The 24518-nt window shown below is 35.1% G+C and overlaps 1 protein-coding gene and 1 long non-coding RNA gene across 8 annotated transcripts in view; one reads left to right on the top strand and one right to left on the bottom strand.

Annotated features, from left to right (window-relative positions):
* Positions 1-19020, bottom strand: part of LOC144582169 (uncharacterized) — a 32485-nt gene extending 13465 nt beyond the window's left edge. Inside the window, exon 1 of the long non-coding RNA XR_013534337.1 lies at positions 16094-19020. This is a non-coding gene — a long non-coding RNA (uncharacterized LOC144582169). The remainder of the gene's footprint in view (positions 1-16093) is intronic.
* Positions 1-24518, top strand: part of PHIP (PHIP subunit of CUL4-Ring ligase complex) — a 153192-nt gene that overhangs the window by 95441 nt on the left and 33233 nt on the right. For 4 of the 7 annotated variants that reach the window (XM_002746749.6, XM_078369594.1, XM_078369595.1 and 1 more), the window contains 8 exons: positions 1635-1752; positions 4241-4381; positions 7256-7332; positions 16131-16362; positions 20874-20993; positions 23012-23119; positions 23719-23843; positions 23975-24057. In XM_002746749.6, the coding sequence (XP_002746795.1) occupies positions 1635-1752; positions 4241-4381; positions 7256-7332; positions 16131-16362; positions 20874-20993; positions 23012-23119; positions 23719-23843; positions 23975-24057 (1004 nt within the window). The remainder of the gene's footprint in view (positions 1-1634; positions 1753-4240; positions 4382-7255; positions 7333-16130; positions 16363-20873; positions 20994-23011; positions 23120-23718; positions 23844-23974; positions 24058-24518) is intronic. The other 3 variants (XM_008994689.5, XM_078369596.1, XM_078369597.1) reach the window with 1 other exon arrangement.

Here is a 24518-nt window from a genome sequence, read left to right as displayed (position 1 = left end):
TCACTTTTGTTTCATTCTTATGTTCATTGGCGTAGCACATTTAACTTGTTCAAGAACTTTTCCTTTGCATTCAAAACATGATTGGTTGGCAGAAGAGGCATAGTGTCGGCTTACAGCCTCTCTTGGCTTTTGACATGCCTTTATCACATTATAATCATTTCTACCTTTGATTTAAAGTGAGAAATGTTTTCACTGGATCAGTTAGAGGCCATTGTAGGGTTTTTAATTGGCCTAACTTTAATGTAGCTCTGTCTCAGGGAATAGTGAGGCCTGAGGAGAGGGAGTAGATGGGGCAATGACTAGTTGGTAGAACAGTCAGAACACATGTAACATTTGTCAGTTAAGTTCATTATCCTATATAGGTGAGGTTCAGGCACTTCCAAACAACTACAATAAAAGCATAAAAAATTACTGACACCAGATCTCCATAATTAATTAATGGTAGTGAAAATGCTTGAAATATTTTGAGAGTTACTAAAATGTGACACAGACACGAAGTTAGCACAGACAAGCAGTTGGAAAATGGCCCTTGCTCAATGCAGGATTGCCACAGACCACACACATAGAAACTAATAGAAGTAAAACTGGGGAAGTCCGAATAAGATCAATGGTTTGTATAAATGTCAGCATCCTCCTTAAGATGTACCATGCTTTGTGAAATGTTACCATTTGGGGAACTGGATAAAGGATACAAATAATCGCTCTGTTATTTCTTACAACTGTATGTCAGTCTATAATTATTTCAGTAAAAAATTTAATTAAAAAAAAAAACTAAGAACAAAAAATTAAATCCAAGCCTGTTTTTTCCACAAGATTTAAATCTTTTTCCACAAGATTTAAATTTGCTCATTTTATTTTCTATTCAGAATTATGACCATCCACAATGGAGATTGTGCAGTTAAGTAACATGATAACATTAATATCATCTAGTAAAGAAATATCAACAGTGTATAGTTGTACTGTGTTTTAGTATTAACTCCCTTATTATGAAATCCTTAAGGGAGAATTAAAGTTCAAATAGCCTTCCTTGCATTTCAAAAACTTTAAAGTTGTGAAATAATAAAGTCAAAGATAAATTATTTGTTCTCATGAGTTCATTTTATGAAATTTAAGCTTAAAATTCGTGTTTCTCACTTCTGCTGTTCAATTTCACCTTGATATTTAAATTTGTAAGGTGAAACCTGACCTCCCTGTTACTGGAAAGAATGTAGTTCTTTCAGAGCTTTCTTTTTAATCTCAGGCTCTGTTGTATTAAATTTTTAAGAAGATTTCAGCTATCTATATGGCACAGAAGATTATCAAAGCATAGGCTGTATCATTAAAAAAAAAATTAAATTTCTCACTCTTGGAAAAATTTCCCTAGGAATCATCATGTTCCCAGAATCTAATACTTGGTTTGCCAAAGACAATAGCAGGAACCAGTAGTGTCAAATAGACCAAGTTTTTAATCATTTAATCCCAGATGTCCTGAGCCCACAACTTATGAAATTAAACTCAGAAATTTTTATCAGGTGCTTCCATCTAAAAATAAAACATCAGGAATAGCATTCCTTTGTTGATACCTAACATTCCTCCTTTTGGAGGAATGTTATGTGTAAAATTCTAGATTAACGCCTATGGCTTTTGTCTTTCAGTAGGCAAGAAGAATGGAGAACTGCAAAGGGAGAAGAAGAAATAAAGACTTACAGGTCAGAAGAGAAAAGAAAACACTTAACTGTTCCAAAAGAGAACAAAATGCCCACTGTCTCAAAGGTACATATTAATTCCTTTGATGTTTAATAATTGCTTCATAAGTATAATGACCATTTTGTAATTTAAAATGTTAATTTTGTAAACAGGGTAATTGATACAAAATTAACATAGTTAATTCTTGATTATCTCTGGACTGTCTATTGTTAACCATTAAAAATTTTTAATTCCGTTCCTGCTTTCTAGTGTACCCTTTCCCAAAGTGTCAAATCTTATATACTAATGACATCTAATAAATTATACTAAAGTCTTGTCAAGAACCTTCTTTAGCTCTTCACAACCTTGTGGGCCATCTTTGTACAGTCTAAAATAGCATTTTGTTAATGTTCGTCTATGTGCTTTTTTAGTGTCTTGCATCTATTTGTTATTCTAGATAATTAAGTCAGGTAATGCTGCTACAGATAATAATTCTCATTTTCTCCATTAAGAGAGGTAGATTTTCCCTACTAGTTTTGCCTTACTGGGTTTTCTGTCATCCTACTCTACACCAAGTAGATTTCAATTGGTCGTGGCCTAATTGGAGAGAGATTTGTACTTACAAATGTGAAGGAATCACAAGTATCCCCTTTTCCTTTTCTTTTTTTTCGGGGGGGAAAAAAAATCTTCACTTGAAAGCTTCAGAGCCTTAGAGTCTGAAATTGAGGAAGGCTATGTGAAACTTCTTTTTCAGTCCAAGTCACTATCTAAAGCAGTCATTGAAACAAAGAAAAAAAAAAACTGGACTTCTTCACCAGCTTCCTGCTCCTGTCTTTTTTTCATTTGAGTTTTTAAAACCTCCTAAATCAGTCTTCTTTTCTAGAATTTGCTTTTCTCTTTTATTACTCTTCTCTTCAAAATACTCAAGTAGTCCTTTTTTTTTAAACTAAGGGTATCACACCTTGGGATCAGTAGGACCTCACAGTGCTAGAATTTCTGTTAGTATAATAAAGGAAAATTACTTTCTGAAATAATATTGTTTTTTGGTTGGTTGATTGGCTGGCGAGTAGAAAGCATACCTTTTTTCCATCCTTTGTTGAGATAAATTTATATGATGATGATAAGAGTTTGTATTGCTTGCTGCTACCTATATGGATGGAATATATTAGTCTATTAAAAATAAAAGATGTGCTTATCTTTTAATTCATTAGTACTTTGAAAACTTTTTAAGAAATAAAAGGACTGATACCCAGTGTATACATTTATGTATATGTGTGTGCATGCACACTTACATATTTTTAGTATCTTTTGTTAAAACAACTGTAATAACTTCAGTTATTATTTATGTGGTCAGCTGGCTAGCATTTATTTTTCCCAAATTTAATGGTTAGTTCCAATTCAAGGATGTCTAATTGATTCTTTATTTATTCTATGAGAAGACCCTGAATTTATTTCATAGATGTGATTCTCTTTTTTTTTTGGTTGGTGGGAAGACAAAGTCTCATGATGTTAACCCAGGCTGGAGTGCAGTGGGATGGATGGTCCTAGCTGAAATAACATTCATTATTTCAATGAATATTGGACTTGCTCAAGTGGCTTTCTTGCCTTGTCATCCCAAACAGCTGGGACTATAGGTTTGTACCACCATGCCTGGCTAACTTTAAAATTTTTTGACTTCACAGAGACAGGGTCTTGCCATTGCCCTGGCTAGTCTTGAATTCCTGACATCAAAGTGCAGTTCTTTCACATTGGCCTCCCAAAGTGCTGGGATTACAGGCATGAGCTCCAATAGCTGGCCCTTGTATCTAATTTTGAGTTAGCTTTATTCAGTTTCTTTGTGTGTTTTAGGTATAGATTTGAAGTTTATTGAGTTTTGTCTTCATCACTGTGTTGGACTTCGTCAGTTTTTTAGTGCTCGCTGGTTGTATTCTTATCTGCTGCAGAAGACTTCTCACATTTATTCCAGCAGAAGAAAAATAGCCCATCCATATGGCAGCTTATCCTTACAATGGCAGGGTAGCTTTATGATCCCCCTTTTAGTCTTCAGTTTGCCTGTGTCTTTTACATATACCTCACAGCCCATTGTCCTTTTTCTTACTTCTGTAGGTTTGAGGTAGAATTCAGAAGAGTTCAGTGTTTGGTCTAGTCTTTTATCATGAATCCTTATGTCTGTCACTAATTAGAAAAATCAATGTTTTTATAAATAATCAGCAAGTGAATATCAGCATACCACAATAAACCTTGATTTAACTTGATGTAATGTTAAAAATTTGAGTTGGTACTATAACCTATCCATTTAAGTTACATCTTAAATACGAACAAATGTTTTTATTGTTCTTGTATGTTAGGATAAATTATTTCATTTTGTCACCCAGGCTGGAGTGCAGTGGTGCAGTCATCCTTTGCTGCAGCCTTGAACTCCTAAGCTCAAGCAGTTTTCCTGAGTACCTGGGACTACAGTCATGTGCCACCATGCCCAGCTTGAATTTTTTTAATGTAAAAAATAAATGAACTTTTAAACAAAAATCCTACTCTTTAAACATACTGTGAATAAATTTAATTTACTTTTTTCTAGAATCATGCTCATGAGCCTTTCCTGGATCTTGGAGAATCCAAAAAGCAGCAGACAAATCAACACAATTATCGTACGAGATCTGCATTGGAAGAGACTCCTAGACCCTCAGAAGAGATAGAAAATTGCACTAGTTCTTCAGATGTAAGATATCAGCACATTCATACATTTCATTTTTACTTATTTTTAAAATATGAGTTTCATTCTTTGTATTTATTGATATGTTTGTAGTAGCTTAACTATGGCATTTTGGGGTCTTATACAGACAGCTTTTATTTTCTAAAAATCTGTTTCTAGGCATGGCACACATACACATAATTTCAAATCCACAAAATCCTTGTGAATTAATTAGTCTCATTTTATAGATAAGGATTTTGAGGCTCAAAGATACTTAGATTATATTATCACCTATTAAGAGGTAGAGCAGAGATTAAATGCAAGTTTGTTTCACTTTAAACCAAGCTTTTTAAGTGATACCATGAAGCTGTAGTATAGTGTAAGTATAACAATAAATCAATAGGCATTCGACAGTCTTTGTTAGTTTTTAATCTCTGCAAGTTTATAGCTTTCTCAGTATAATTTTAAAATATTCCTTATGCATCATTATTTCAATGAATATTGCTCTCCTTATTAAATTGTATATTATTTCAGTGAAAGCAGTTAATTTGCAATCACAAACCAATTTTATTAAGCAGTTAAACCATCTCCGTTCCTCTTTTCTTCTCAACCCTCCCCATCACCTTCCTTCCTCACAACTCAGAGGTGTAATCGTTATAGATATTGACTACTATACACTTTTGAAGCCATGTTCTGTTTTGAAATTCTAGGCATATATGAGAATTCTCTAAGTATATTCTCTTTGGCCAGGGCAACATTAACTCAAACTAAGAGTATTCTAACCACACTTTAAGTTAGTTTCCAATGGCTTTTGGTCCTCATATGGCCAGATAAAAATGATATATTAATTCTGGCAAAAACTTATAACACATTTGTTATAAGTCCTTCAAGTGTGTTCAAAACTAATTTATTTATGCTTTAATATCCTTTTAGAAATTTAGAATAAATTTTAGAGGAGTCCATTGAGAACAAAATATCACTTTGGGCAGAATAAATAATTAATTTGAAAGAATTCTGATTTTTTGGTTCAAATGTTTTGTACTTTAGTACTTTATATTTGGAATGTAGAAATAATTCTGTTTCTTTTTTCTCCCCTTTAAGGAAGTAACATATGAAATGTGGGAAAAATTATATGAGTTGCTTAGATTTATTTGTATATTGAGCAGTGATTAAGTTTAATAAAATATGCTTTTAGATTTTTACTTTTTTCATTTTTACTTAGTTTTTTGACTGAAATAAACGTTCATTAAATATGGAACGTTTTGTAACTATGAGATAAGTCTTCATTAAAACATCAAAATGGGAAAACATTTTTCCCAATTATTTTATTTAATATTAAAAGAATACACCCTGTTATCTCCTTTAAAAGTTATCTGAATGTGCCCAGCAAGTAAGTTAGCACCATTCTTACAGAATGTTGTCCAGCGTTTGGACTAAAGTGACCTGGGCTCAAATCAAGTTTTGTTGCTTATTGGTCGTGCTTCCTTGGGCAAAGTTCTCAACTTTTTAAAGCTTTAGTTTGTTTTATTTAAATAACTCTTCTTTTCACCAATAATACATTCTCAAGCCCAAATGGGTGATACATACAAAGTGCTTAGAATAGTTTGTAACATGCAGTAAAAGCTTAATAAATATGAGGTGTTATTGGAGCATAAAGTTTATTTAACTAAGGAAGATAGATAAGATTTTGACAATCAAAAACCCCAAATTTAGGCCGGCGCGGTGGCTCACGCCTATAATCTCAGCACTTTGGGAGGCCGAGGCGAGTGGATCATGAGGTCAAGAGATCGAGACCATCCTGGTCAACGAGGTGAAGCCCCGTCTCTACTAAAAATACAAAAATTAGCCGGGCACAGTGGTGCGCACCTGTAGTCCCAGCTACTCGGGAGGCTGAGGCAGGAGAATCGCTTGAACCCAGAAGGTGGAGGTTGCGGTGAGCCGAGATCATGCCATTGCACTCCAGTCTGGGTAACAACAGCGAAACTCTGTCTCAGAAAAAAAAAAACAAAACACAAATTTATGAAGAAAACGCTTTCACAGATAATATTCTTTGTTCACTCATGAATATTTACTAAGGAGAAACCAGAGTATTTGACTATTTTTTAAACTTCTACCATTTGGATAAAATGGAACATCCTTTTTTGTATGGGAAGGCTATTTTAATATGTAAAACGTAAATGTGCCTTATTTAAAGCTTCTCAAAGCACCTATAGAAAAGAAAGCTTAGTGTTTTACAAAGGCTCAAGAATTAAAAATTAATTTCGAATGTAAATATGGAGTTTAATATCATTTCATCTAGAAGATACGTTGTGAGGCTTTTAAAATGATAATCATCTGCAGGATTGCTCTGAATCCCATATTAATAAGTATTATGCCTTTATATACATTTAAGTATTCTCATTTATTTATAAAGAGGTAAAAGCTGTATTTTGCAACTAAGTTTTTAAAGAGAAGCAGCTGACTCTTATTTATTATTAATATTATTATTTTTTGAGACAGTCTCTTTCTGGAATGTAGTGGTATGATCTCATCTCACTGCAACCTCTGCCTCTTGGGTTCAAACGATTCTGTGCCTCAGCCTCCCAAGTAACTGAGATTACAGGCATCTGGCACCATGCCCAGCTAATTGTTTTTTTGTATTTTAGTAGAGAAGGGGTGTTACCACCTTGGCCAGGCTGATGTCAAACTCCTGACCTCAAGTGATCTGCCTGCCTTGGCCTCTCAGAGTGCTGGGATTACAGATGTGAGCCACTGCACTCTTTGCAACTAATTTAAATCAAGTTTAAAATATTCCAATATGACTGATATTTTAAGTTATCGTTGATATTTTCTATAATCATAAAATGTTATTTTATAAAATTATGCAATAAGACATTAAGACATGTATTCACCATATCTTAGGAAGGTGAAGTAGTTGCTGTCAGTGGTGGAACATCCGAAGAAGAAGAGAGAGCATGGCACAGTGATGGGAGTTCTAGGTAAATGAATGATTTTTATTTTTCCAAATGTTATATAAAATCTTTAGAAAGCTTATTTTTTTTTAAACCAGCAACATGTTTCAAAGTCTCTGTGAGTTCAAAGTTAGTTCTTCAAAGAGTTTTTGAAGTTGTACAAAATGTGGAAATTTTCTTTCTGCTATACGTTCTCCATAGAAAATAATTCTTTGGTGATTACAGCTAGATCTGCAAAATAATGCTTTTAATTTTATCTTCTTAAATATTTTATCTTCTTAAATATTTCTTAATAAATAATTCTGAAATATTAAATATTTTATTTTCTTAAATATTTCTTCTGAATGCAGTTATAATGGTGAATCACAAAACTAGTTTCATTACTGGTTTTGAAAATTACTTTAAGGGTAAAGTTATTAAAGTAATGCAGTCTTACTATCTCATATAGTGGAATTTATGGAATACTGATGAAAGAGGAATAAACATTCCTTTTTCTTACCATCCCTACCTTATTTGACCATGCAAGTGAGGATTCCTTCAACTCCTTACACTGATGATTCACATTTTTGCAGGGCTTTTATGACCTTGGCTGACATTGCAAGGTTAGCAAGAACAGAGCATAGCCTTTGGGGATCGCAGTTATGATTAGCTGCTACATTTATACCCCACCTTAGCGACTCTTAAAATAGAAGAAACGAAGTATGAAGTAGAGGCTGTAAGAGTTGCTCTTGTCAGTTCAAATCAAGGGCTCTCCTAGTCTCACAGTAGTGATTTCTGATAATGATACACAAATGTCTGCGGTTCTATCTAGTAGTTTTCTATATTCAAAACAGGTAAGTGAAAGAAAAATTCACTTTCTTTTGGTTCAACAATAGAATCAGAGTATTTCAAACCCTGAGATGACACAAGGGTTCCTGTATTAAAAGAGTAGTGGTGGTTTTAGCAATTGAGGACAGGTGTAAAGAATGTTGGGCTCTGGAGTTTGTAATGTTGTTTATGCTGACAGCAGAAGATCTTCTGTAAGAGCCAAGTACTCCATAGAGTGATAACTGTGAGATTTGTCAGGTGCCATTTACAGAGGCCATGGCTGGGGTTAGTATAAATAAAATGCTAATAAGTTGAATACAACCTATTTTAGAATAGCATATCTGAAAATAGTTTAAGTTCTTAAAAAATCATTTTAAATTTTATAGTAAAATCACTAAATCATACTAGAAAACATCTAATTTGATTCTTACCTGGGATGATTGGAATAATCAGAGATTCAGGTACATGCTTATAATGAACATTTGGACAGTGGGGAGGAGTAGTGACAATGGAATAAAACTCAGAAAAATCTGCTTTTTCATTGTTAATGTTAATAGCAGTATTTTTTAGAGGCATGAAGCCATACATTATTAAATCTAGGCAAGCTAATTATTACTTTTAACATAGTATAACTTAGATTCCTTTAAACATTTATGTTCATAAATTGTACAAAATATGTAAATATGCTCACATACTAAAATTAATATAGAAGATAATAAAACTATTTTACAGCATGATCAGGTCAGTAAAGTATATGTCAGTGAAGGCAAACTAAAAATAAATGAAAAACATGATTGGAAGCAGTATACAAAATATATTAAGGCCTGTATTTTTTTAAATCATGGCATGCTTTGAAGCATAAGATACACTTAAGGTATAGGTAGGTAGAATAATTTTATCTAAAGGAAATTTCTTCACATGCTCAGTAAAGTTTGCAAACACAATTTTTCCACTGGGTAGGAACACTTCTGACTCTGCCAGTTCAATATTTAGCTACTTTGAGCTAATACTGGACCAGAAGAGATCCCCCGTCGAGAACTCCTACTTCCCCTCAGAAAAGGAATCCCTATATCTCATCCTCAGTGCTGACACCTTCTGTGCTCTCCAGGGCTATCTTTCTGCTGTCAGTAGAACTGAGAAAAGTAAACCCCTCTTCCTTATTTTTACATGTGTGCAGAATTTGTAACATATGCAGCATGCAGAAGTCAACATTTTTCTTAATATCATAGAAGGTACATAAATTTGTTTTTTTCCTTTTTTTTTTAATTGCAATTTAGGTTTGGGGGTACATGTACAGAACATGCAAGATAGTTACATAGGTACACACGTGGCAGTGTGATTTGCTGCCTTCCTCTCCTTCACCCATATCTGGCATTTCTCCCCATGCTATCTCTCCCCAACTCCCCACCCCCTGCTGTCCCTCCCCTATTCCCCCCAATAAACCCCAGTGTGTATTGCTCCCTTCCCTGTGTCCATGTGTTCTCATTGTTCGTCATTGCCTATGAGTGAGAACATGTGGTATTTCATTTTCTGATCTTGTGTCAGTTTGCTGAGAATGATGTTCTTTAGATTCATCCATGTCCCTACAAGGACACAAACTCATCGCTTTTGATGGCTGCATAATATTCCATGGTGTATATGTGACACATTTTCCCAGTCCAGTCTATCATCGATGGACATTTGGGTTGGTTCCAGGTCTTTGCTATTGTAAACAGTGCTGCAATGAACATACGTGTGCATGTGTCCTTATAGTAGAACGATTTATAGTCCTTTGGATATATACCCAGTAATGGGATTGCTGGGTCAAATGGAATTTCAATTTCTAAGGCCTTGAGGAATCGCCACACTGTGTTCCACAATGGTTGAACTAATTTACACTCCCATCAGCAGTGTAAAAGCGTTCCTATTTCTCCACATGCTCTCCAGCATCTGTTGTCTCCAGATTTTTTAATGATCATCATTCTAACTGGCGTGAGATGATATCTCAATGTAGTTTTGATTTGCATCTCTCTAATGACCAGTGATGATGAGCATTTTTTCATATGTTTGTTGGCCTCATGTATGTCTTCTTTTGTAAAGTATCTGTTCATATCTTTTGCCCAATTTTGAATGGGCTTGTTTGTTTTTTTCTTGTAAATCTGTTTGAGTTCTTTATAAATTCTGGATATCAGTCAGATGGGTAAACTGCAAAAATTTTTTCCCATTCTTTGGTTGTCGATTCATTCTAATGACTGTTTCTTCTGCTGTGCAGAAGCTGTGGAGTTTGATTAGGTACCATTTGTCTATTTTGGCTTTTGTTGCCAGTGCTTTTGGTGTTTTGGTCATGAAGTCCTTGCCTACTCCTATGTCCTGGATGGTTTTGCCTAGATTTTCTTCTAGGGTTTTTATGGTGCTAGGTCTTATGTTTAAGTCTCTAATCCATTTGGAGTTAATTTTAGTGTAAGGTGTCAGGAAGGTGTCCAGCTTCTGCTTTCTGCACATGGCTAGCCAGTTTTCCCAATACCATTTATTAAACAGGGAATCCTTTCCCCATTGGTTGTTTTTATCAGGTTTATCAAAGATTGTATGGTTGTAGATATGTTGTGTTGCCTCCGAGGCCTCTGTTCTGTTTCATTGGTCTATATCTCTGTTTTTGTACCAGTACCATGCTGTTTTGATTACTGCAGTTTTGTGGTATAGTTTGAAGTCTGGTAGTATGATGCCTCCCGCTGTGTTCTTTTTGCTTAGAATTGACTTAGCTATGCGGGCTCTCTTTTGGTTCCATATGAAGTTCAAGGTGGTTTTTTCCAGTTCTGTGAAGAAGGTCATTGGTAGCTTGATGGGGGATAGTGTTGAATCTGTAAGTTACTTTGGGCAGTATGGCCATTTTCACGATATTGATTCTTCCTAACCATGAACATGGAATTTTTCTTCATCTGTTTGTGTCTCTCTTATTTCGTTGAGCAGTGGTTTGTAGTTCTCCTTGAAGAGGTCCTTTACGTTCCTTGTTAGTATTCCTAGGTATTTTATTCTCTTTGTAGCAATTGTGAATGGCAGTTCATTCTTAATTTGGCTCTCTTTAAGTCTGCTATTGTTGTATAGGAATGCTTGTGATTTTTGCACATTGGTTTTGTATCCTGAGACTTTGCTTAAGTTGCTTATCAGTTTCAGGAGATTTTGGGCTGAGACTATGGGGTCTTCTAGATATACTATCATGTTGTCTGCAAATAGAGACAATTTGGCTTCCACCTTTCCTATTTGAATACCCTTTATTTCTTTTTCTTTCCTGATTGCTCTGGCTAGAACTTCCAGTACTATATTGAATAGGAGTGGTGAGAGAGGGCATCCTTGTCTAGTGCCAGATTTCAAAGGGAATGCTTCCAGTTTTTGCCCAATCAGTATGATATTGGCTGTTGGTTTGTTGTAAATAGCTTTTATTATTTTGAGATACGTTCCATCAATACCAAGTTTATTGAGGGTTTTTAGCATAAAGGGCTGTTGAATTTTGTCAAAGACCTTCTCTGTGTCAATTGAGGTAATGTGGTTTTTGTTTTTGGTTCTGCTGATGCAGTGAATTACGTTTATAGACTTGAGTATGTTGAACCAGCCTTGCATCCCCGGGATGAATCCTACTTGATTATGGTGGATAAGCTTTTTGATATGCTGTTGCAATTGACTTGCCAGTATTTTATTGAAGATATTTGCATCTATGTTCATCATGGATATTGGCCTGAAGTTGTATTTTCTTGTTGAGTCTCTGCCGGGTTTTGGTATCAGGATGATGTTGGTCTCATAAAATGATTTGGGAAGGATTCCGTCTTTTTGGATTATTTGGAATACTTTCAGAAGGAATGGTACCAGCTCCTCTTTGTGTGTCTGGTAGAATTTCGGATGTGAACCCATCTGGAACTGGGCTTTTTTTGTGTGATAGGCTCTTAATTGCTGTCTCAACTTCAGATCTTGTTATTGGTCTATTCATAGTTTCGACTTCTTCCTGGTTTAGGCTTGGGAGGACACAGTAGTCCAGGAATTTATTCATTTCTTCCAGGTTTACTAGTTTACGTGAATAGAGTTGTTTGTAATATTCTCTGATGATGGTTTGAATTTCTGTGGAATCTGTGGTGATTTTCCCTTTATCGTTTTTTATTCCATGTATTTGGTTATTCTCTCTTTTCTTTTTTATTAATCTGGCTAGTGGTCTATTTTGTTGATCTTTTCAAAAAGCCAGCTCCTGGATTTATTGATTTTTTTGAAGGGTTTTTCGTGTCTCTATCTCCTTCAGTTCTGCTCTGATCTTAGTTATATCTTGTCTTCTGCTAGGTTTTGAGTTTTTTTGATCTTGCTCCTCTAGCTCTTTCAATTTCGACGATAGGGTGTCAATTTTGGATCTCTCCACTCTTCTCATGTGGACACTTGTTGCTATATATTTTCCTCTAGAGACTGCTTTAAATGCGTCCCAGAGATTCTGGTATGTTGTGTCTTCGTTCTCGTTGGTTTCGAAGAGCTTCTTTATTTCTGCCTTCATTTCATTTTTTATCCAGTCAACATTCAAGAGCCAGTTGTTCAGTTTCCATGAAGCTGTTTGGTTCTGAGTTAGTTTCTGAATTCTGAGTTCTAGCTTGATTGCACTGTGGTCTGAGAGACTGTTTGTTATGATTTCAGTTGTTTTGCATTTGCTGAGGAGTGATTTATTTCCAATTATGTGGTCAATTTTAGAGTAGGTGTGATGTGTTGCTGAGAAGAATGTATATTCTGTGGATTTGGGGTGCAGAGTTCTGTAAATGTCTATCAGGTTTACTTGTTCCAGGTCTGAGTTCAAGTCCTGGATATCCTTGTTAATTTTCTGTCTGGTTAATCTAATATTGATAGTGGAGTGCCAAAGTCTCCCACTATTATTGTGTGGGAGTCTAAGTCTCTTTGTAAGTCATTAAGAACTTGCCTTATATATCTGGGTGCCCCTGTATTGTGTCCATATATATTTAGGATCATTAGGTCTTCTTGTTGTATCGATCCTTTTACCATTACGTAATGTCCTTGGTTGTCTCTTTTGATCTTTGTTGCTTTAAAGTCTATTTTATCAGAGGCAACAATTGCAACTCCTGCTTTTTTTGCTCTCCATTTGCTTGGTAAATCTTCCTCCATCCCTTTATTTTGAGCCTTTTTGTATTTTTGCATGTGAGATGGGTTTCCTGGATACAGCACACTGATAGATTTTGGCTTTTTATCCAATTTGCCAGTCTGTGTCTTTTGATTGGTGCATTTAGCCCATTTACATTTAGGGTTAATATTGTTATGTGTGAATTTGATACTGCCATTTTGATTCTGGCTGGCTGTTTTGCTTGTTAGTTGATGCAGATTCTTCATTTTGTTGATGCTCTTTAGCGTTTGGTATGTTTTTGGAATGGCTGGTACTGGTTGTTCCTTTCTATGTGTAGTGCCTCTTTTAGGAGCTCTTGTAAAGCAGGCCTGGTGGTGACAAAATCTCTGAGTACTTACTTGTTGGCAAAGGATTTTGTTTTTCCTTCACTTCTGAAGCTTAGTTTGGCTGGATATGAAATTCTGGGTTGAAAGTTCTTTTCTTTAAGGACATTGAATATTGGTACGCACTCTCTTCTGGCTTGTAGGGTTTCTGCTGAGAGATCTGCTGTGAGTCTGATGGGCTTCCCTTTGTGGGTGACCCGACCTTTCTCTCTGGCTGCCCTTATTATTTTCTCCTTCATTTCAACCCTGGTGATTCTAACGATTATGTGCCTTGGGTTGCTCTTCTTGCTGAATATCTTTGCGGTGTTCTCTGTATTTCCTCAACTTGGACATTTGGCCTCGCTTGCTAGGTTGGGGAAGTTTTCCTGGATAATATCCTGAAGAGTACTTTCCAGCTTGGATTCATTCTCTTCGTCACATTCTGGTACACCTATCAAACATAGATTAGGTCACTTCACATAGTCCCACATTTCTTGGAGCCTTTGTTCATTCCCTTTTGCGCTTTTTTCTCTAATCTTGCCTTCTCATTTTATTTCATTGAGTTGATCTTCGATCTTTTATATCCTTTCTTCTGCTTGGTCAATTCGGCTGTTGAAACTTGTGCATGCTTCGCGAAGCTCTCGTGTTGTGTTTTTCAGCTCCATCAATTCACTCATATTCCTCTCTAAGTTGTCCATTCTTGTTACCATTTCCTCAAATCTTTTTTCAAGGTTCTTAGTTTCTTTGCATTGAGTTAGAACATGTTCTTTTAGCTCATGAAAGTTTCTCATTATCCACCTTCTGAAGTCTGATTCTGTCATTTCATCACACTCATTTTTTGTCCAGCTTTGTTCCCTTGCTGGTGAGGAGTTGTGATCCCTTGTAGGAGGCGAGGTGTTCTGGTTTCGGGTGTTTTTCTCCTCTTTGCCTTGGTTTTGTTCCATGTTTGTGGATTCATCTACCTGTTGTCTGGGCAGTTCCTGATTTTCAGATTGGGTCTCTGAGTTGCCATCCAGATTATTGATGATGAAGTTATTTCTGTTTCTTAGTTTTCCTTCTAAAAGTCTGGCCTCTCTGCTTTAGGACTGCTAAGGTCCACTCCAGGCCCTGCTTGCCTGGGGGTCACCTTCAGCAGCTGCAGAACAGTAAGGGTTGCTACCAGTTTTTTCTTCTGCTTCTTTGTCCCAGAATGATGCCCGCCAAATGTCAGTCTGATCATTCCTTTGTGAGGTGACTCTTTGGATATACGGGGGTCAGGGAGCTGCTTGAGCACCCAGTCTTTTTTTAAAGGAGCTCAAGTGCTGAGCTGTGAGCTCCATTGTTCATTCAGAGCTTCTAGGCAGGTATGTTTATGAGTTCTGCTGCAGAACTCATAAACCGCCTTTTTTTCCCTAGGTGCTCTGTCCCAGCGAGTAGGGCTTTATTTATGAGTATCCGTTGTGTTGCTGCCTTTTTTTTTCCCCCCTCAGGGCTGTCCTGCCCAGCAAGGAGGCAGCCTAGACATTGCCTGCAGAGGCTTTGCTGAGCTGCTGTGAGGTCTGCCCTGCTTCTGGTTCTGCCCTACTGCTGTGTGTATTTCCCTACAGTCCTGTTTATATGGGTGTGATTAGAATTACCTTGGCAATGTTGGCCTGCCTCTGTAATGGCGGACTCTTTCTGTTATGGCGGATTGCCATGGCAATGGCAGACTGTGTCAGCAATGACAGACTACCTCCATAGGGGTGGAGTAATGACGGATACCCCTCCCCCACAGAGCTGGACCGTCCTGGGTTTAGCTGTGCTTGCCGTGAAACTCTCAACCCCGAGTGTTTCCAATTCCTGGTTTTTTGTTTTTGTTTTTGTTTTTTTGGGCGTGGGACCGGTCAAGCCTGGTCACCTGGCTCCCTGCCTCAGACCCCTTTTTTTTTTCAGGTTGAACAATTGACTCTCCCAGGTGTTCCAGTCCTGCTGAAAGGGCGCCAGGATCTGTGTGATTTCCCGTGTGGCGACCCACTGCGCAGGCTGAAACAACGTCTCTGCCTGGGAATCTCCTGGCCTGGCTTTATGTTTCGGTCCCGTTTAATCAGATGAATGGGCTAATATGCCTTCCTGCATCTCCAATTGCCAGTTTAACAGGGAACCAGACCAGTGTATTTTGTATGGAGAGCCGCTGCGCTGCAGTGCCGGCCACTCTGGCCAAAACAGCTGCGCTGGCGACCCGTGGGGCTCCTCCAACTGGGAATCTCCTGCTCTGTGGGCAGTAAAGTTCCGTCTGGAAGTGCGGTGTCCACTCACCTTCTGCGCTTTCACTGGGAGCTGCAATCCTGAGCTGCTCCTACAGTGCCATGTTGAACCTTGCCCAAGTTTGTTTTTTCACTTAAAGTTGTGACCTTATTTATCTTCAGGGTTTTTTTTTTGTAATAATTAAGTAAAGCCTATAGAATTTTAAGAAACTTGAAGATGAGTTGAAAATTAGGGAAGTAGTTTTAAAAATATTTGTTGTTCTGTCATTTTTTTTATTATAATGTTTTCATTTTTTATAAAACAAGTCTTAAAATTTTACCTTGTGTGTGATCTAAAAATTCCTTCTCTCTGTCTAGTGAGTACTCCAGTGATTACTCTGACTGGACAGCAGATGCAGGAATTAATCTGCAGCCACCAAAGAAAGTTCCTAAGAATAAAACCAAGAAAGCAGAAAGCAGTTCAGATGAAGAAGAAGAATCTGAAAAACAGAAACAAAAACAAATTAAAAAGGAAAGGAAAAAAGTAAATGAAGAAAAAGATGGACCAATATCACCAAAGAAAAAGAAGCCCAAAGAAAGAAAACAAAAGGTTTGGTTTTTAAAATAATAAATTTAGTGTTCTCTAGGGGAAGAGTTAAAGCACAGATTTTGAAGTACAGTTGATCACAAACATTGTTGAAGTGTATCAGCAAATAATAGAAAAGACTGAAGTACATAGTAATAAAAAAAGCATACCTAAATATATTTAGTTTATTTGGGTTTTTAGATATTTAGCATGTAGAAGTATTTACTTACAAAAATGCCATATTCTAAATATTGACCATTTAATCTTAAAAAGATCAGATTTTTCCTCAGAGTTCCATAGGATTTATTTATGTGAAATACATAATGATACAACACATATAGTATATTAGTCTATAAATTGCCTTTAAGTTTAACCATACTTATTTGCTATTGCTGAAAATAAACAGAAAGTCTACTTTTTACAGTTGACTCCAAGGTAAATATGAAGCTAAAGTGAGATAAGATGGGCTTGTAACATTTCTTCATTAATCTATAGAGTGTGTGCCGTAAGTTTTCAGATTTTTGGTCAGTAGCAATATTGATTTGATTACTACAATTAAGTCTGTAGACAGTTTTAGAGAAAACAGAGAATGTAAGAAATATTATAGGAGGAATATGTGTCACCTCTTATGGAGTTTAAATTCTTAACATGCAAATGAAAATGAGAACTGTTTAATTTTTGTTCCAAAGTAAATACAACACAAGGGACATGCTTACTGCTTCCCAAAATACTGTGAATGGGAAGCATCTTTGGTTAAAAGGAAGATTTTTTTTTTTTTATAACCTTTGCCATTTAGGTATAAGTTGTCATTTATAAAATTAAATAGTAGGAGGCTGTAGGGTCTTTATCCCCACTGAGTTTTCAAAAAATATAATAATATAACATATCTATTTTGTTTTAAATGTTTAGTTTTTCTACATTTGTTGAGTTATTATTTCAGCATTATGAGTTACTTTAATTTGGATTTCTCAGCTGTTACTCTTGTTGCCTCCTTTACTTTTGTTTGAGGAAGCTTTACCAAAGAGAATCCCACACATTTGCCCATAGTTTTTCTTTTCTACCTTGTCAGTGATGATAAATGTAGTCTGATTCGTTATTTTGTGTATGTAGTAGACAGATTGGTTAAAGAAAATTCGGTTTAGCTATGGATCTGGCTAATAAGGTAAATACTGTTTTTCATTTCAGGACAGTTTTGATGAACTTTAGAGGTTTGGAGTGATAAGTCACTGTGAGAACAATGTTTTCATCCCAAGAGTATAGTTTGCTTCATCTGGTCCCCTATAATTTGATAATTTTCCTCAAGTTAATACGATGGCACCTTCATGTACTGGCACATAGAGATCCATTGTTAACATTTGGCAGATTTTAATTTCACTGTTGTTGTGACAAAGTATTGTAATGGGATGATTCTGCCAGTAGATTTATGTGGGTCACTATAAATATGATAAGGTTAGGATACTGGAGAGTATTCCCTTTAGTTTAAATTTTGTTCACATGCCTAGCAAGTGACCTAACAGATAGTAGATAGACTTGTTCTTATTCCTTAGTCCTCTAATTATCTCAAATAAACATAGAAGTATTTCCTTTGTTAAACAGGGCATCTTATGTTGGGATTGCAGATGAAGCTCCATAGGGGAAATAAGATTTGAGTGGGCCTAAAAGCATTCCCATATTTGGAAAGGAAAGAAATCAATTATTTATACTTTCCACATTAAAAGAAAACTCAAATCATGGAGCTGGAAATGCTGAAGAATACTCAATGCATTCTTAACTTCTTAATGGTTATAATTAATAAGTGACAGAAATCTGCCTCAACCAAACATTCTAAGTTCCTCAGGAATTACTAGGGAATAACTTTTGTCCTCGTAATGATTTTTGGTGATGGCAGTCTTTGAATCATACATACAGTTATTCTTATTTAATATACAACTTACCTGTCTTGATGTAAAAGTTGTTAGCTTTCCCATTGAACATAGATAATTTCCTTATGGGGAGAAATACTTGTCTAGCAATTAACATTTCATATTGAGGCAGTATTAGGATTTTCAAACTTTTCTGTCTTTTGCTTCTTATTAGTCAAAGGAAACTCTTTTCAAACAAACTTTTAGCTCAGCTCCTCAATTTATAAAACTTATAAAAATCAAGGCTGCTCTGAATAAAACATAGTAGAAATTCCTGGGTTGTTGGATCTCTGTGATATACTCAGTACATAACATAATGGTTACTTGATTTGATAACGGTGTATATATCAAATTAGTGTTTGGATATCATTTTACTCCTCACATCTAACACCTGCAACCCTTATTTACCAAGCTTTTTCCTCAAACCTGCTGTACCCCAGCCCTCTTTATTTCAGTAATATGATGACTCCTTTAGTTGTTTATACCAGAAACCCTGGACATAGCCTCGATTCCGCTTTTTCTCTCATATTCTACATCCAGTCCATCAGGGAATCAATTATCTGATGGATTATAAATATATTCAGCACTTTACTGTTTTTCACCACCACTATGCTATCATGTTAGTTTGAATCACCCTTAATTCTCGGTTATATTACTGTGGTAGCATCTCATTTGACTTCCTGTTTCTCCCTTTTTCTCCCTAGGGTCTATTCTTTAAAGCATAGGTAACAGATTTTTTTTTTTTTTTTTTTTTTTTTTTTTTTTTTTTTTTTTTTACAGAAGACCAGCTACTCTGCCATAGTAGCATTTATAGATAATACGTATAGGTCTAAATATGGACCATACATATGGCTGTGTTCCAGTAAAACTTAATTTATAAAAATTGTGGCAGGTTGGACTTGCTCTGGGGGGTCATGATTTGCCAGTCCTTGTTCTGATGCATCCAGAGTGAGCCTTTTAAAATATAAGTGACATCATACTATACTTCTTTATTTTTTTTTTTTAATTGCATTTTAGGTTTTGGGGTACATGTGAAGAACATGCCAGATAGTTGCATAGGTACACATGTGTCAGTGTGATTTGCTGCCTTCCTCCCCATCACCTATATCTGGCATTTCTCCCCATGCTCTCTCTCCCCAACTCCCCACCCCCACTGTCCCTCCCCTGTTCCCCCCAAATGACCTATACTTCTGCCTAAAATTCTGTAATGAACCCATCTCACGTATAGTAGATACCAAAGGCCTTTACCTTAACTCTCCAGGGTAATGCTCCTGATGTGTTTGAGAAACAGTATGATGTGGCTAATAGGAAAAAGAGGAAAACAACAACTACTACAATTGGGAAACAACTGTAGTTGTACCTGTTGCAAGTAGCCTTGCTTGATATCATATTACGGCATTGCTTCTTTTAGTAAATGAGTATTGTTTTATAGTACCTTGTTTTTTAAAAAGTGAGTAAAATGTAGAAGTCTTAGTGTACAGTCATTTTAAATGTTTTACTTGAGATTCACAAAAGACTTTAATCAGTTGCATAAAGTTTTTTTACTTATAAAAATACTAGGTTTCAAATGTTCTTAGAAAGTTCATTTATTTCTAAGTCTAAAGTAACGTCAAGACCATTGTGGCCACTTGTGGGTGACCAGCAAAGTTAAGGAATTTTCTCAGAGGTGTTGTTTTATTTTATCCATGAGAGTTAAAAAAGTAAAGGACCTGGCTTGACAACATTTTATTTGAACAAAATGTGAATTTTTTAAAGATGCTTAGTGTGAGCCAAGAATGTGAAATGGTTACTTTAAGAAGGAGAGAACATTCTCATGCTGTGTAGAAGTATAATGTCCAGCTCATAGAAATAATTAGCCTTCTATATCTTGCACTACTCAACTCCTATGAGAATATCTTTAGTTCTGATGTACTATAACTAGGATTAAAAATAAAACAACTCTAGGATGTCTTGGTTTGTTACATGGAATGTTTAGAAAATGGAGAGGATTTTGAAAGGAAAGGAGAATACACCGAGCTTGTACCTTGGGGTTTGTGGGAATATCTTTTTACCTTGTTGTGAGTGTTGGCTGTAGATTTTGGGGTTTTGCTTCTAGTTAGTTCTCTTTACAGGCAGTGATTTGGAGAGACTGAATAACTCTTGCCATTGCTGCCATTTTTTTCCAGAATAAGTATTTTGATGCTTAAAGGATAGTCATCTCTCAGTAGCCATGGAGGATTGGTCCCAGGACCCCATAGATAACAAAATCCATGGATATTCAGGTTGCTTATAAAAAAATGGCATAGGATTTACATGTGACCTACACACAGTCTCCTATATACTTTAAATCATCTCTAGATTGTTAAAATACCTAATACAGTGCCTACGCATCATTTCATTTGTGTGGATTCAACATAGTATTCAGAATGTAGCAAATTCAAGTTTTGCCTTTTGGAACTTTGTGGAATTTGTTTTCCAAATATTCTAAGTCATGGTTTGTTGAATCCATGGATGCAGAACCCATGGATACACAGGGCTAACTGTATATAGTACAGTGATTGTTTTATTTAATTATCTCTGTAGTTATTTTAAAGAGTAGATTGGTGGATTAATGCTTTTATTATTATTACTTAACAATATTTTAAATTTTGTTAGAGGTTGGCTGTGGGAGAACTAACTGAAAACGGGTTGACATTAGAAGAATGGTTGCCGTCAACATGGATTACAGATACTATTCCCCGAAGATGTCCGTTTGTGCCACAGATGGGTGATGAGGTACTTTTAAAGTTCTAAATTATCCTTTTTCTTACATAATTTTAAACATTTTTAATAGCTCTTGAAAGAGAATCTAGAAAATTGAAGCAGTTTCATAAAGTATATCATTCTAGAGGTTTGTATCTATGTATAGAGAAAGTACCATTAGGAGGGAAAATCTAATGATAATCCTCTTTGAAGCTTCTGTAATTCTAAATATTCTAAGATTGAAAATTTTGTTAGTGTTTAAAAAAGTGGAGTGTATGTTTTAAGAAGAGGGTTTTATTGCCAGCTTTCTTTTCCTTTTTAAATTAAAATGTACTCATTTATCTTACTTATAGCCTAATGTATAACATGTTAAAAGAGAAATGAAATTTAGAACTTTGTTTTCATGTAGTTTTATTTAAAAAAAAAGTGTTTGTGTTTTGTTTACCTGCAGTTTTCATAGTTTATTAGCTCTTTAAAAACATCTATAATCTAGAATAAAAAATGCTATTTCATTTTTAATAAACTGATGATGAGATAATTGTTTTAAAATATGTAATTGTGAATTTAGAATGAAAATGTAAGAATTAGTTTCCAAATTTTTTACTCAAGGTTAGTGTCTCCTTATTTGGTACACAAATTTTAAGAGGCAGTGTTAATCTGGTATTCAACAGATTGACCAAAAATAAACTGTGGATTAAAATAGAGAATTAGCAAAGGATACTAATTAACAGTATAAAGTGGTAATTGACACTTAAGAAAAAAAGGAAAACAAATATTTCTTAATGCTAGAATGGTTGTAAAGAACAGTCTCAAAGAATTTATTTAGAAATCCTACATGCCTCTTAGGACTTAGAAGATCACAGAGCATTACCACATTATAGTATACTACAGTGATAGATCTTAACAGATCCTATAACATCAAAAAGATGTGAAATTACATGTAATACGTTATTTCAAGATGGCCAGAAAAAGTTTGTAATTTCTTGTTGAATGATTTGCTTTCAAAATGCTTAGGTTGACTTTTTAGTTGGTGGTGCTTGAACAGGTGTGTCTTCATTATTTAGCACTATTAATCATTTAAAGTTCCAGACAACTGGAATAATAATGGTAATAATGAATAGAATGAAAGTATGGGATAGTGGCTCTCCCAAAATGTTACAAAAAGCTTAACATTTTTAGGCCGGGCTCGGCAGCTCATGTTTATAATCCCAGCACTTTGGGAGGCCGAGGCGGATGGACCACGAGGTCAGGAGATCAAGGCCATTCTGACCAACATGGTGAAACACTATCTCTACTAAAATACAAGAAATTAGCCAAGTGCGGTGGCGCGTGTCTGTAGTCCCAGCTGCTCGGCAGGCTGAGGCAGGGGAATTGTGCTGCACTTGAGCCTGGCAACAGAGTGTGACTCTGCCTCAAAAAAGAAAAAAAAAACTTAGCATTTTTAATCACACTCTTCTAGTAGTAGATGTCAGACTACTGTGTTCAAGTGCTAGTTCTCAAAAACAGTAGTCAGGAATTACAATTTCATCTTCATGAAATGTATGGTCTGCTGTCATACCAGGATTTGTGTAAAGATTAAAATATATGTGAAAATACATTTTTCATTTTAATGTTTTCTGTATATGTACAAACCACTTTCTAAAGAGTTAAGAACACAAGTGGATGATAAAGTTACTAGTCAACTTTATTATGCAACGTCAACTTATTTAGAATTTATGTATATAAATATAAATTTAAATAAATAAGAATACAAATTCTTATTATATATAAATTCTAAATAAGTTGACGTTGCATAATAAAGTTGTGTTCTTACCCAGAAAGTAACTTTTCATCTTAACTTTTAAGTGTATATTCAAAGAATGTTATTTAGAACACTTTGGTTATGATTTAGCGATGTTAAGACAACTTGAGAGGAGGAAGAGGGGAAAAATATTAGAATTTCTGTTAGCTCAAAAGGCAGTAGATTTTCTTTTTGCAAATTCAGTTGATACCCTGTATATTGGGTTAAAGGAAACACATCCAGGTTTTAAGATTATAACTTTATTTTTTAGGTTTATTATTTCCGACAAGGACATGAAGCCTATGTCGAAATGGCCCGGAAAAATAAAATATATAGTATCAATCCCAAAAAACAACCATGGCATAAAATGGAACTACGGGTATGACATTGATTTATTATTTAATAGCCCCAAAAATACAGTTATGAATTTAAGAGAAAATTGTATCAAAGGTTACTATTAACACTATAAGAAACTGCATCATGAAGATAACTTATTTAATTAAAGCAGTCATAGAGAGTAGCAGGTGTTTAATTTTCAGCCAGAGAAACACAAGATTTGACTGAATTTATACATTCCAATGCAGTTTATGGGTTGGGCACAAAATTTAGTTCTAGTGAAAATTAGGTAAAAGGTCTAAGGTAAGCTTTGTATTGGTAAATTTTGATGCATATTTCTAGATTTGTCAGCAGTAGTTCAAAGTTACCTATAGGTCTTTGGAATGGTGATAGAAAACTTACTTTAGTAAAGTTTTCCTTATTTTTCTTTTTTTTTTTTACTTTTTAAAAATTTTGATGTGACTTGCATACTATAGAGTGCACCAATCTTAAGTACATAGCTCAGTGAATTTTTATGTGTACGCGGTCATCACCATCCACATCAAGATTTAAATCAAGAATTTTTTTTCTCAATAATGTTTAACTCTGTGTTTCATGGTTTGTTTTGTAAAGATGGTTTCTTATTTTGTCTATCTCTCTCAGGAGCAAGAACTTATGAAAATAGTTGGCATAAAGTATGAAGTGGGATTACCTACCCTTTGCTGCCTTAAACTTGCTTTTCTAGATCCTGATACTGGTAAACTAACTGGCGGATCATTCACCATGAAGTAAGGACTGTTAAAAGGGTCAATGGTTTTTTTAGTATTATAGATTGTTTTTCAAGTTTCAGATACATTTGAGCATCTTTGAGATAATTTTAGGTATGTGACCTAATCAGTTTCTTTCTGTTTGTAATTAGATACCATGATATGCCCGATGTTATAGATTTCCTAGTCTTGAGACAACAATTTGATGATGCAAAATATAGGCGATGGAATATAGGTGGGTATTTTTTTTAGAAGCTGTACATGTTTGATATGTTTTTTTTTCTTAGTAAGTGATCTACTAGTTTTCATAATTATCAGAGAAATCTTTTTGCTATTATAGCAAAGTAAGGTACTGTGTCAGAGGTATTGTTAAGTTTTGTTAAGGAATGAAAATGACTTTAGTCAATGCTGAAATTCCAAACATTTTTTATTACATTTGACTTTGTCTTTTCATTGTTTTACATGTTGTAAAATTTTTATATAAAAATATTAACAGAATTTAAATTTGAACCCAAAAAAAGCTTAACAAGAAGTGTGTACTGGGACTAAAGCTGAACTGACATTTTTCTTTCATTGGTTAGTCCTATTATAATCTTTAAAATTAGTATTGTAAACAAGTCTCAAAGAAACTAAAATCCTTAAAAGTTTTTAGTCATTTAAGGTGCATTAATTTACATATAGATGATGTGCCATTTA

Source organism: Callithrix jacchus, chromosome 4 (assembly GCF_049354715.1).
Source record: "Callithrix jacchus isolate 240 chromosome 4, calJac240_pri, whole genome shotgun sequence".
Classification (NCBI taxonomy): domain Eukaryota; kingdom Metazoa; phylum Chordata; class Mammalia; order Primates; family Cebidae; genus Callithrix; species Callithrix jacchus.
This window is presented reverse-complemented; position numbering and strand designations above follow the sequence as displayed.